At 46.6% G+C, this 13,188-nt stretch overlaps 1 protein-coding gene across 1 annotated transcript; it reads left to right on the forward strand.

Moving 5' to 3' along the window:
* The first annotated feature begins 250 nt into the window (after positions 1–250).
* LOC135915347 (uncharacterized) lies at positions 251–2,939 on the forward strand. Its single transcript, XM_065448381.1, has 3 exons — positions 251–302; positions 921–1,072; positions 2,599–2,939. Exons 1-3 carry the CDS (start codon positions 251–253, stop codon positions 2,920–2,922), a joined length of 528 nt encoding a protein of 175 aa, XP_065304453.1. The 3' UTR covers positions 2,923–2,939.
* Positions 2,940–13,188: the final 10,249 nt, after the last annotated feature.

Below are 13,188 nucleotides of genomic sequence, written 5' to 3' on the forward strand. Positions count from 1 at the left end.
CAGTAAATAAGGAGTTCATTTGAGGCAGTGGTGGAAGATTACTCAATACCGGCCGTGTTGGTTAAAATTAGGTAACTAATATTTTATGCAAAACGCACATCCATAATTTAAAGGAAGTCTGCTTGAGAATATGGGGCTTAAAAAATAGTCATAATAGTCATGCTTTAAAGCACTGTAGATCTGTTATTGCGCATAAAAGTGAGACCATACCACAAACAGCTACATGGTTTTTACATTTCTCACAGACATCATGAGGCTCATTTCCGCAGCCATTTGTATCGTGGTGCTCGTCGCCTTTACGGGTACGTATAAATATTTATTCCACTAATGAACAAAGTAAATTAAATATATCAAAGTCATTGTACAGAAATGACCCTATGGAAATGAGCAACAGTAAATGGAGCAATCATATAACCACAAACCAGCTTTGTAGGCCGGCTACAGACCTTTGTTATCTTCAGGGTTTCAATGCGACAATTTGCTCTGTGTTACAATGCGCCGAATATTCAATTTCAATTTCAAGGGTTTTCGAACGCTACTAACTATGACTTGAGTGTGCCCCATAGTTACACTTCAGTCAGTTTTCAATCTCGAAGTCAACCCTTGCACCCATTTCAACAAAAGAAACAACAAATTTATATCTTGCTCCATTGACAGTATATTTTATATTACTTAAAGTTGCTAAAAGTTAATTATCAAGTACACCGTTAGACACTGCCACTTGTGATAACCAATAATTTGCTGTAAGTCACATCATGCGTTACCTTGCACGAGAATGCCATCGGTGGCTCAAAGGTTGCTGACATTTTCGTCATTTGCCGAAACACCTAGCGTTTTTAATGTACTACAAATATTTCAAGTGAAAAATTCGGTGGCCACCCAGAAACGTCTAACATTCACTTCTGTTCATGCCATTACAGTGGACGCACACGCCATTCCCGTAGAGGAGTCTAACCTTGAAGGAACATTCGACAGGGCGGCCAAATGTGCCGCTCAAGATGCTGTTTATGTGGGTGAGATCCTGCGAGAAGTGGCCCAGACCCTAGCTGAGGACGAGGACATTAATTCTGAGGTGTGTAGAAAAACCATAGTAAAATCGAGGTGGCCAAACACTTACTTTTATTTATAAATGGCTGTCTACTTCTACTAGCAGCTGTCTACAAAAGGCAGTAACATTGCTTGTTATAGTGGGCGTCCACGCCAGTGCCCTAGCGACGGCCCCTTCAGCGTACTAGAAAGTGATGTCGAAGGCTATGATTTTCTGACTGCATGCAACGGAATCGTTTGCATCCCCGGAAACACGTTGTAGACATCATATATTGAGCACGACCAACCGGGGCTGAAGCGGCATTCTCTATCTATGCAGATATGGTTGTGAGTCAGATATAGGACACATGTTTCGTTAAAACATTTTACACATTTCATTCTTAGTTTTATGGACTCTGTGATTTCATTTGTTTCTGAAAGTGCCAAACAACAGCTCTACGGCATAGTGTTGGCGCACTGGTGTCATACAGAAAAAAAAAGCAGCAAACCTTAATGAAACGTATCATATGCACCTCTACGCACTATTTCACGTGTTCCAAAAATAATATTAGGCACAACTAATTTCTGAATCTTTCGTAAATGCTATCCCCAAGATAGGCATAGTTTAGATAGGCGTAGTTCTTCACTACATGTATTCTGCACGATCACAAACTGCAATCGCTGTACATTGCGGGCTTAACTGGTCATTTATGTCTAAAGAAATTGTATTAGGGGAAATATAAACTCCCTGCCTGTATACCTCTATGTGTAGACTGATTATATGGCTAAGGTGCATTGGCACTATAGGACAACGAAGAGCAAACAACATTCAACTGTTGAGGAGTAGCCTGAAGGATAATGGGTAATATATGTTTGGATAAATGTTACTGTTCATTACTTATCTTTCCTATGCAAACAACCATAAAGTAACCAGCCAAGGAAATGCGTGTCTTTGCTGTCGTATTCGCTTAATGGAAAGCAACACATCAAAAACCTAGACTGTTTATTCCGCCAGTTGCAACATCGTCAATGAGGTGGTGGTCCCATTTCTATTGTATGGCGCTGTTTTTACTGCCCCGCTCAATTCAAGTGAGGAAAATACGCGCTGATCAGCTGGTTTTACAGAATTGGGAAAGGGTTGCACTAAGGACGGGTGGATAAGCTCTCTGGTGAAATAATGTTGGCTAAAGAGATAGTTAACAAGAACCTCAATCTCGGTGCATTCGTGTCGTTATTTCCTTTCTTTGGATATTGTATGTTATGCCCTTTACTGCAAACGATCGCTCATGCGTACTTTATGTATATATATATAGTAATTGGTACTTACTTGTCTCAACAGGGTACAGTTGGTGCAAACATTCTAGATTTTTGTAGTTATATAAGCCAACATTTTACACTCAAGCCAAACGTTCATATCCTCATGTGTTAAGCATAATTGCCCTGAGTACATATGCAACTCATGATGCTATTATAAATATATGCGGAGAAAGGGACAGGAGCAATTAGAACTAACATTTACGCAGCGAGTCCCCGTATTTCACCCTTTAATACTTACGTGCTTCAATTTTTCAGAGCGATGAGTACTTTTTGCGTGCTCTGTGGCAGAAGACAAAGGACGCTTTGAAAAACGCCACTGAAAAGGTGAAGGTAACCGTAAAAGGCGCCTACGGCGATGCCAAAGACCACATCACGAAAGCCGCTAAGGATGCCAAGAAGAAGATCCAAGACAAGGCTGCCGAGATCATGTCCAACTTGTTAACGAAAGTAACGAGTGGCTATGCCATGGAAGATTCTGCCAATGGTGGCAACTTTATCAAGATATTTGTCGGTGTCGTCATGCGAGCTGCCGAGCGATTCATGAAGATGGGCAAGGCTTTGGAAAGCATTCAGAACTGATTAAAATAAATAAGCTTAACTGCGAAACTCATAAAGAAGCTTTGGTGTTGTCCCTTTTCTTTTAACTGGTGATTGCTGTGACACATTTAGGAAAATGATATAGCCAGGAAGAAATTGATAGGGAATGTGGTTACCGAGGTTGCACATGGTTGGCTGCTCAGCGGAGAAGGAGCTGGAATTGCAGAGAAAGGGATAGGACAAGCGCAAGCTATAATAAATATTGCAAGTCCAGTCATAACAGTGTTCACCACGCTTTCAAAAGTGGTCACCTAATCCTATCCTTTAAGATTACGAAGATGATCAATTATATTTGCTTACATATGAAATGCTCTAAAACCAAGGCGGTGCTTTTTTCGCCCCAGAGAGGCACAATCTACGCTACTTCATCCGTTGTTGCTCAATAGCGTTCAAATTGATTTCTACTCTTTTGGATAAACCTGTTAGAATGGCGCCGTCCCTCAGTATACGACAGCAGGCCCCAGTACTGAGCGCCCGCACGCAAGAGCACCCAGTCGAGCTTCGTACCACCACTCGCGGTCACGAGTCACTTTGTCCTCCCCGTCCTCGATTGCTGGCTCCGTAGCCGGCGTTCCCATAGGGTCCCACCCTCTGCGAAGGCCACGATGACACTGGTCCACGGCAGCTTGCAGCGACGTGGGCTTGCAGACTGCTGCACCGAACGGGAACGGGTGGAGCAGGCAACGTCCGAGTCACGAATGTCTTCCAGAAACTCGAAGACCCTAAACCTGGCTTCACAAAGATGCGGCAGACAAGGTGGTGGAGCCTCTGTGTTGTCGAGGTCTTGCAAGAACAAGAATGGTCTAAAACATTCCTGGAGGCACACCTCGTCCAGTCTTCCTCCTCCTCCTCAAACTCATTTCGACGAGTGCACACACCAGGTCGCCGGAAGTAGCAGCCGCCCACCCGCTGCCATTCAACCGCACAGAGACCACAAAGCACAGCACCCCGCAGTCAACAGCAGTGGTAGATCACAGATGATGATGATCGTCGCTCGAACGCTGCCGCTTCCACTACCATTGGCAACTGATCTCAAGCGCCCATAAGGTTCTCGTCCCAGCCATAGTTGAACTCCTCTTCTTAGAAATCGTAGTCATTGTCGTGTTTGCTGGCGCTCTCGCCTCCCGGCGACGAACACCCACCACCAGAGTGAGCGTTCCACCCTCCTCCGACTGGGACGAGGACCACACGCCGCTCTTTTACTCTGCTTCGCTAACCGATGAGCGGTCCTTCCGAGTCGCTTCCTTTGCCAGATTGTCTTTGCGCGCTTTGGCGCTCCCTTATAGTCAATGGTGCAGTCATCGTCGCTCTCCGACGTCTTCAAATCGCTGGACGCGACCGCGCCACCGGGTTCGAAGTCACGTGTGGTCTCCCTGCGTCGACAACTTCTCGCGTTGATGCAGTACTGCATCCCGTTGATGCAGTAACCGCGCCGACAGGACCCTTCTCCAACGGTGGCGCGGGCAGTTTTAGCAGTGCGTAAGAGGCAGCTCTACCCCCGTGTCGCATACCAAAAAAGATGACGGTGACGAAGGAGTAGTCGGGCGGAAACGTCACCCACCAGGCCATGCCGCTGGGCGCTGCTACTGGCCGTGAAACGGGCGCAGCCCGCATTCCCCACGATCGTGGTCCGTCCCGGAATGCAGCTGGGGCCACAGGTTATGGGCACCAATTTGGGAAGGATGCTTTCTCTTTCTATGCCAGCAGGCCCCCGTCCTAGCAGGCCGCACGCAAGAGCGCCCAGCCGAGCCTCAAACCACCACTCGAGCTCACGAGTCGCTTTGTCCTCCACTTCCTCGCCTGCTGATTCCGGCGCCGGATTTCCCATAAACATTATTTTTGTTCATCCACGAACACGTTTTATGCGGTCTGCACTGCACTAGCACAAAGTTCAAATTATCCAAACATGCAGAAATTTTAGGAAGCGCCAAACTCTTCACTCGATTGAAAATACACTCCGTAAAACGCACCCTTCGACTCGCACTTATGTTCTTGCAGTTGCGCCTCGGGCCGCGATACTTAAACATCCGCAATTGAACTTACGATCTTGCAAAACAATATGTTAGGGGTCGTCACAATTTTTTCTTATAAAGCCGTAACCTACAATTTCTTCGGACAATACAGAGTAGCAAAAAGGCTTCACTCTCTGAGTATAATGTATTGCAATTTTTTGAGGTTCAAATCCACAAGGAGACAGATTACCACGTTCTGCAACAAAATTGATAAATAATATTTCATATCACTTTAGAATACAGAGAGCAGTGACTTCCTTCAAGGCTGCGTAGAAATAACGGCTTTCAGATCTTGTCCTACACTGTACCAAATACAGTCAATCATTGCAAACTAAACATTAAAAACTTTGCATCTTTTCAAACTTTTCTACTATTCTCATCACACCATGCGTGCTTTACTCCCTCCGAAAAATGACCTAAAAATTGAGAACGGGTATTTTCGTGGAGGGTTTAAAAATATGATCGTTCTGCAAAGTCCGATTGTATTTGATATTTTAAATTTTTACAGCTTAGAAACAATATATCCCCGTGAGCTCAAATTTGACATATACAAGAAAGCGCAAGACTTTGCATTAACATTTAGGCTAAACCGAATCAAACACTGTGCCATGTAAAACATTATTGAATACAATTTTAACTCCTGCGCTACATCTTTACGGTTCGCGCCCGTAGGTATTATCTAATATTGTCATGTCAGAAATGGGGATAGAAAATGAGGAATTCCTGTTTCCACGCATCATAAGCTTCCCAGTATATGGTTCTCTGTGTTCTTTTTTCTGCGCTAAGTGACAAAAATTATTGCGTTCAATTATTTTAAATCGTAACTATCTTCTCTTGCCCAAGAACAATTTTGCTGTACCTACAGGGCAACTGATTGGGCGCTGTTATAAACTTAGGTTAGCTACATATTACAAATAGATCGATCAACTGGTTTTAATTGGCATCGCTGTTTTCCCTCACACTAATTTTCGGCCTTCAAGATTCTTTCAAGTTAATGATTGATTTATATCTCGTAGTGAACTAAAAACCTACTCAGGTTCTTGCTGCCTTTGAGCAGTGATTGCCTAATTTATTTAGGCTTCGCGTAGAATAGATAATGAACATGTGTACTGGCCAGAAATGGTCAGCCCCGAAATTAGTTTTGATGAAAGACTCAGGAAAAAGGCTGAAAATAAACGTGCGGCTCAAGTGCACAATTATATCTACCTGAAAAACGTGGACACCAAATGTAGGAATAGGTCAGGAAAGTGGGCAACTATGAGCAGGAGAATTGAAAATTTGAATATAAGACAAGAACACATCAAAAGGAAATTGAGAGAAGCCGAGAGTGAATTGGACCTGAAGAATGGCAACGAGAAAGACGACGGAGATTAAAAAGAACAGGAAGAAAAGAATTAGAAGGAAAAATTTGTACAGAAACATAAAGGATAGTGCCTTGTTTTTTGTGGCTCTAGCTGGTTGACTATATACAATAACATGCCTACACTAATAATCGCAACAAGATAAGGTATCTGTCTGCTTGTAAAAAAATGCGGAAACTATTAAGCACATGGTAATGAAATGCGAATATACTCACCCAGTGAGACCCGTAGGTAACTTTCACCTTCCAAAAGCACTTGGATGTAATGTCGTCGAAAGCATCAACGAGCTAGCAGTCGAGATACTCAACAAAGATTTTTATGTATTGGTGGAAAAAAAGCAGGGAAGATATTTATATGACCGCAGCCGCTACAGACAATGGTAGCGTTTCACGCTAGGTAGAGAAGTTTAGAGGTAGGGAAAGTAGAAAAATAAATGAAGCAGATGTATACAAAAATCCTGGAATTGAAAGCGTCTATAGCGTACTTGATTAACTCAATTAGGCTAGCTGACTATTTCTCACCACCACCTTTCATAGGCGATGCGAGTGCATCATCCCCCCTAATCATCCCCCCGAATGTACTAAGAGTATATCAAAGAAACCCATGCGGCTTCCTCAGAAACAATGCTTCTCAGCTGAGGAAATTGACCCGGAATAACATAGTCGTAGTATCGAATCCAAGATCAGCGCAAATTTTTCTCTGGTGCGAAGCCTTCTTTCTGAGAAACCCGTAATATTTTCTATTGTAGCTTCGCGCTACACTTGGGGGTACGACGATATTTCCTTTCCCACAACTCAGACTATCGGCCACAGGACTTCATGCTACACTTTCTGAAATTACAGCTGGTGACGCCACGGCGTAGATGGTTACTCATATTTCCATATGCTCTTTAACTACGGCCTACTACACCTGTCATTACACTTGACTTTCTTCTGGGGTCGCAGATGTCTCATACTCGATCGTCGTATTTCGCCTGCTGTTTTCACTTCTACTCTACTCTGGTTGCCCTACCCTTGCTGGTTCCACGTCGTGTCATCACGCACGAAAAACTAATTGCACGTTATGTCGTGCCTTGTTGGTTCTGTGCTAAGCAATTGAGTTAACATTCAACATATTCCCCTTGACTGCGAAGTCTTTGCCAACTTCATCACTGACGGATTTGATGTGTCTCCCGAGACTGTAAATGCATGCTCGAACACTGCCCGAGCACGCTTAGAAAACAAGTTATGTTTCTTTAGCCACCATGTGATAGTGTGATGCTGTTGTTGACGTTCTGAAGTACATATTTTCACCCGAGCCCGCATTGATTTTCTGAATGTGTAAAGCCCTAGCCTGACTGAGTAGAGCCCTAGCTTTATCCTTACGGCTGTGCCAATTTTCTTTTAAAACATAGTCTAATAATTTTCCTTGATTTATGTTACTCTAATCCCGAGTATAAAGCATACCTTCGTGTAAGATATGTAAACACGAATGTTTTATATGGGGCTCGTATAGTGTTTAAGAGCTAAATTTTATCTTGCGATGCAATAATTTGGAAATTTTCCTTTTCTTCGCACCCATTTTGTAACCCTAATGGTCCCCGGTTATCTAAACTACGCATTACATGGCCTAAGCAGCTCCATTTTTTTCTCCTACTGTCAATTTCAATACAGGCTATACCAGATCCAAACCGCTCTCTTTCTGTCTCTTGACGTTATGCCAAGCATTCCACATCCCATCGCTCTTTGAGCGCTCCTGAATTTCTCCTCAAGCTTCTCTGTCAGTCTCCAACTTTCTCCTCCACATATCAGCACTGGTTAAATGCAGTGATTGTACACCTTCCTTTTCAATGATAATAGTAAGCCTCCACTCCGAAGCTGACAATGACTGCCGTATGCGCTCCAACCTATTTTTATTCTTTTTTAAATGTCCTTCTCACGATCAGGGTTTACCTAGGTCAATCGACCTAGCTAAAAGTAATCCTTCACAGACTCTAGAGGCTGAGTGGCGATCCTGAACTCTTGTTTCTTTGCCCGATTCTTCATCATTATCTTTGTCTTATGCGTAATAGTCTTCTACCTCACTCTTACACTCTCTATGTTAAGGTCCACAATCAATAATTGTAACTGGTATCCAGTGTTGCTGAACAAGGCAGTGTCATCTGCAAGCCGAAGGTTGCTGAGATATTCGCCGTTGATCCTTACTCCTAAGTCTCCCCAGTTTAATAGCTTGAATAATTTTTCCAAGCACGCAGTGAATAGCATTGCAGAGATGCGCATCTTTGTCTGACCCCTTTCTTTATAGGTGTCTTCCTACTTTTCTTGTGTAGAATTCAGGCAGCTGTGGATTCTCTGCAGTGATTTTCCAAGATATTTACGTAAGCAGCCTGTACTCCTCGATTACGTAATGCCTCTATGAATGCTGGTATGTCTACTGAATGAAATGCCTGTTCGTAGTCTGTGAAAACCATATAGAGAGGCTTATTCTACTGCGCATATTTTTCAATTACATGATTAATGACATGGATGGGACCCATTGTAGAGTATCCCTTTCTGAAGTCAGCCTGTTCCGTTGGTGGACTAAAGTGCAGTGTTTCCCTTATCCTGTTGGAAGGTACCTTGTTTAATATTCTGTATAATACTGTCAATAAGCTTACGTGTCTAAACATTTACAATTATTTAACGTATCCCTTTTCATGGATTAGTATAATGTTGGCATCCTTCCTCTGAGATGCTTGAAGTCGATAGAAATTTCGTGTCTTATTGGCTGTATAAACTTTATCGGTCGTATAAACAAGCGGTGCCTTTGTGTATCTGCCTCTTTCTAGGTCCTTGCTCAGTCGTGCTTACATATTCCATCATGGAGTCAAACCAACTAGCCCGTCAACGTGTTTTAACTAAATTAACCAGCACGGTGTCACGCGCGCACAGGTAAACATGAACACATCTTGCTTGCTTGATAAAAGCCGAAACTGTCAGTTAAAGAGCGACAGCCGCCGCGAGCCAATTGAGGTCCGTGCATCTTTCACTTCAACGCTAACAAAATGTCGAAAGCACAGTGCATATGAAGCTACCGACACTACGTGTCGGTAGCTTTGAAGATGACGCCCACGCGGGTGCCACTTTGGCTAAGTCGCAGATCTCTTTCAAGACACACGAGCGCCGGCATCGCGGCTGTATCATCATCATCATCATCATCATCCTCATCAGCCTGGTTACGCCTACTGCAGGGCAAAGGCCACTCCCATACTTCTCCAGCTACCCCGGTCATGTACTAACTGTGGCCATGCTGTCCCTGCAAACTTCTTTATCTCATCTGCCCACCTAACTTTCTGCCGCCCCCTGCTACGCTTCCCTTCTCTTGGGATCCAGCCCGTAACCCTTAATGACCATCGGTTATCTTCCCTCTTCATTACATGTCCTGCCCGTGCCCATTTCTTTTTCTTGATTTCAACTAAGATGTTATTAACTCGCGTTTGTTCCCGCACCCAATCTGCTCTTTTCATATCCCTTAAGAAGAGAGCAGATTGGGTGAGGGAACAAACGCGAATTAAGGACTGTATGGCGGCTGTATGGCGTCCACTAAAGGCGTCTGCTTCAGCCTCCGTGATTCGCATGGCTGACGCCATAGTAGACGCCACGGTTGTCTCCACTCTGTATGGAGCGGGTGGGCGAGGAGGACATCGAAGCACCCTAGCAGCCGCCGTAGAAGAAAGCTCCTTTGGACGCTGGTCCAAAGGAGCTTGGTAGCACGCTGGTCTTGGACATCGTCCAAGACCAGCGTGCTAGCCGCAGACTGCAGACTGCCCCCAGAGCACGGACTTCTGCCTGAAATGACAAATATAGTGGTCAAGACAACCCAAATGGCTGCCCCAGTGTCCCCCGTTATCCTACAGAAACCTCGGGACCCACCAACCTTCCATGGAGCAGCAACTGAAGACCCAGAATCCTGGCTGGAGACGTACGAGCGAATCGCGACTTTCAACAACTGGGACTCGGACGATAAGTTGCGGCATGTATACTTTGCCCTAGAAAACGCCGCCAGAACGTGGTTCGAGAACAGGGAGTCGACATTGACAACATGGGACCTGTTCCGTATCGGCTTCCTGCGCAACTTTACAAGCGTCGTGCGCAAGGAAAAGGCCGAAGCTATGCTTGACGCCCGAGTACAGCTACCTAACGAGAACGTTGCCAGCTTTACGGAAGAAATGAGCCGTCTCTTCCGCCACGCCGAACCGAATATGCCCGAGGAGAAGAAAGTCCGGCTACTTATGCGTGGTGTGAAGGAAGAAATTTTCGGCGCAATGACACGAAGCCCACCGACGACCGTAGAAGGATTCCTTCGTGAGGCCACCAGCATCAAGAAGACACTCGAAATGCGGAGCCGGCAGTTCAACCGCCGCACGAGCTCTACAAACTACGCAGGAATTCAGTCACTGGCCTCCGACGACCTGCGCGACACTATCCGAGCGGTCGTGCGGGAGGAGCTACAGAAGCTGTTCCCGTCATCATAGCCTCAAGTGACTGCGATTGCCGACGCCGTGTGTGAGGAGCTCCAACAACAACTTGGAGTAGCCCCTGAATCGCTGCAACCTCAGCCGCAAGCGATGACATACGCCGCTGTAGCCCGCCGTCACGTTCCCCCTCCGCGCCCACGGCTGGGCCCAGTGACTACACAGTTCCGTCGTCCACCACCACCCCCGCCGCCAGCACGCCAACCCTTCAAGCCACGCGGCATTCCAAGGAAGACTGACGTTTGGCGCACCCCCGAACACCGCCCGCTCTGCTACCACTGCGGAGAAGCCGGCCATGTGTACCGCCGATGCCCATACCGAGAGATGGGACTGCGAGGTTTCGCCGTTAACGCGCCGCGGCCACAGATTGGCGAAGGACCTCGCGATATCGCCGACTACCTCACCGCCACTCAATGAAGCCCTCGATGACCTTCCAGTTCGCCATCACCAGGCCACTACCTGACGCCGCAGCGCCGACCATACACTGGCCCTGCCAGGGGCCGGTCCGTCAGTCCATATCCGGAAAACTAAAAGCAGCAACCGACGGAGGTGTGGTTGCTGTTCGTCGAACCGACGAAGATCCTCCACCACCGACGAAGACGCCGAATAGAATACTTCGACGGCACAACGACACGTCGCCGTTCCGACGAAATGTGGAAGCAAAGAGTACGACGACGAAAGGCAACTTGACGACGCAACGTTCTAGCTTCAGTTCAACACGACGCAGCCGTGATCCGACGCCAAGACCTAATTGCAATGCCAGACAAAGAACCACCGACCTCGATGTGCTTCTCGACGGCCACGTGGTCACCGCCTTAGTGGACACAGGAGCAGATTACTCCATCACAAGTGGACACATCGCCGCTCAGTTGAAGAAAGTTAAAACTGCATGGGAAGGCCCTCAAATTCGGACCGCTGGAGGACACCTCATCACGCTGACTGGAATCTGCACGGCAAGAATAACCATTCATGACCGGACTTACCCTGCTACCTTCGTTATCCTCCAACAGTGTTCACGAGACGTCATTCTCGGTATGGACTTCCTGAACCAACACGGCGCAATCATCGACCTGAAGTCGAAGTCAATAACGCTGTCCGAAGATAAAGCGATACCACCGGGGAGCCTTCGTAGTCACCACGCCTTGAGTGTGCTCGAAGATCAAGTAAGCATCCCGCCTCGCTCCAGCATTGTTATTTCGGTCGGCACCAAAATACCCGCTGACGTAGAAGGTGTCATCTAAGACGACCAACGTTTACTGCTAGACCGTGAAATTTGCGTCGCAAGAGGGATCGCTCGACTGCATGGAGGGAAAACTGAAGTGTTGCTGACAAACTTCAGCCAGGGGTTCAAGCACATCAACAAGGGCATGACGATCGCGTACATCGAGGAAATTCTGGAAACCAGAAATGTGTTTGTCCTCTCGGACACCGCCGCATCTACCCCGACGATCATGGTTCCCGAACCAGACTACGACATTAATCCAAGTCTCCCCGTGATTAAGCAACAGCAGCTCAGAAATCTGCTCCGACGATACAAAGGCTGCTTTTCGACGTCATTGAGGATTCGACAAACACCAGTCGCCAAGCATCGCATAATCATCGAGGAGTACGCTCGACCATTCCGCCAGAGCCCTTACCGAATTTCGCCGTGAGAACGCGAAGCTATAACACAACAAGTCGACGAAATGCTGCGCGACGACATCATCCAGCCGTCGAAAAGCCCGTGGGCATCCCCTGTTGTCCTGGTGAAGAAAAAGGATGGAACCCTACGTTTCTGCGTCGATTCTCGTCACCTGAACAAGATCACGAAGAAGGACGTGTACCCCCTCCCACGGATAGACGACGCATTGGATCGGCTCTGCAACGCTAAATACTTCTCCTCGATGGACCTCAAGTCTGGCTATTGGCAAATAGAATTCGACGAAAGAGACCGCGAAAAGACCGCCTTCATCACCCCAGACGGCCTCTACGAGTTCAAGGTTATGCCATTTGGACTGTACTCGGCGCCTGCAACGTTCCAGCGCGTGATGGATACGGTTTTTGCAGGATTGAAGTGCATACCTGTCTCGTTTACTTGGATGACGTCGTTGTATTCGCCGGAAATTTCGACGATCAGCTTAGGCGGCTTGCCACAGTACTAGAGGCCATCAAGTCATCAGGGCTCACTCTGAAGCCAGAAGAGTGCCGCTTCGCTTACGATGAGCTTCTTTTCCTAGGCCACGTCATCAGCAAGTCTGGAGTCCGCCCTGACCCGCAGAAGACAGCTGCCATCGCAAAGTTCCCCCAGCCCACCGACAAGAAGGCAGTGCGTAGATTTCTTGGCATGTGTGCCTACTACCGGCGATTTGTCAAGGACTTTTCGCGCATCGCTGAACCGCTGACA

This window comes from Dermacentor albipictus, chromosome 1, assembly GCF_038994185.2.
Source record: "Dermacentor albipictus isolate Rhodes 1998 colony chromosome 1, USDA_Dalb.pri_finalv2, whole genome shotgun sequence".
NCBI lineage: Eukaryota > Metazoa > Arthropoda > Arachnida > Ixodida > Ixodidae > Dermacentor > Dermacentor albipictus.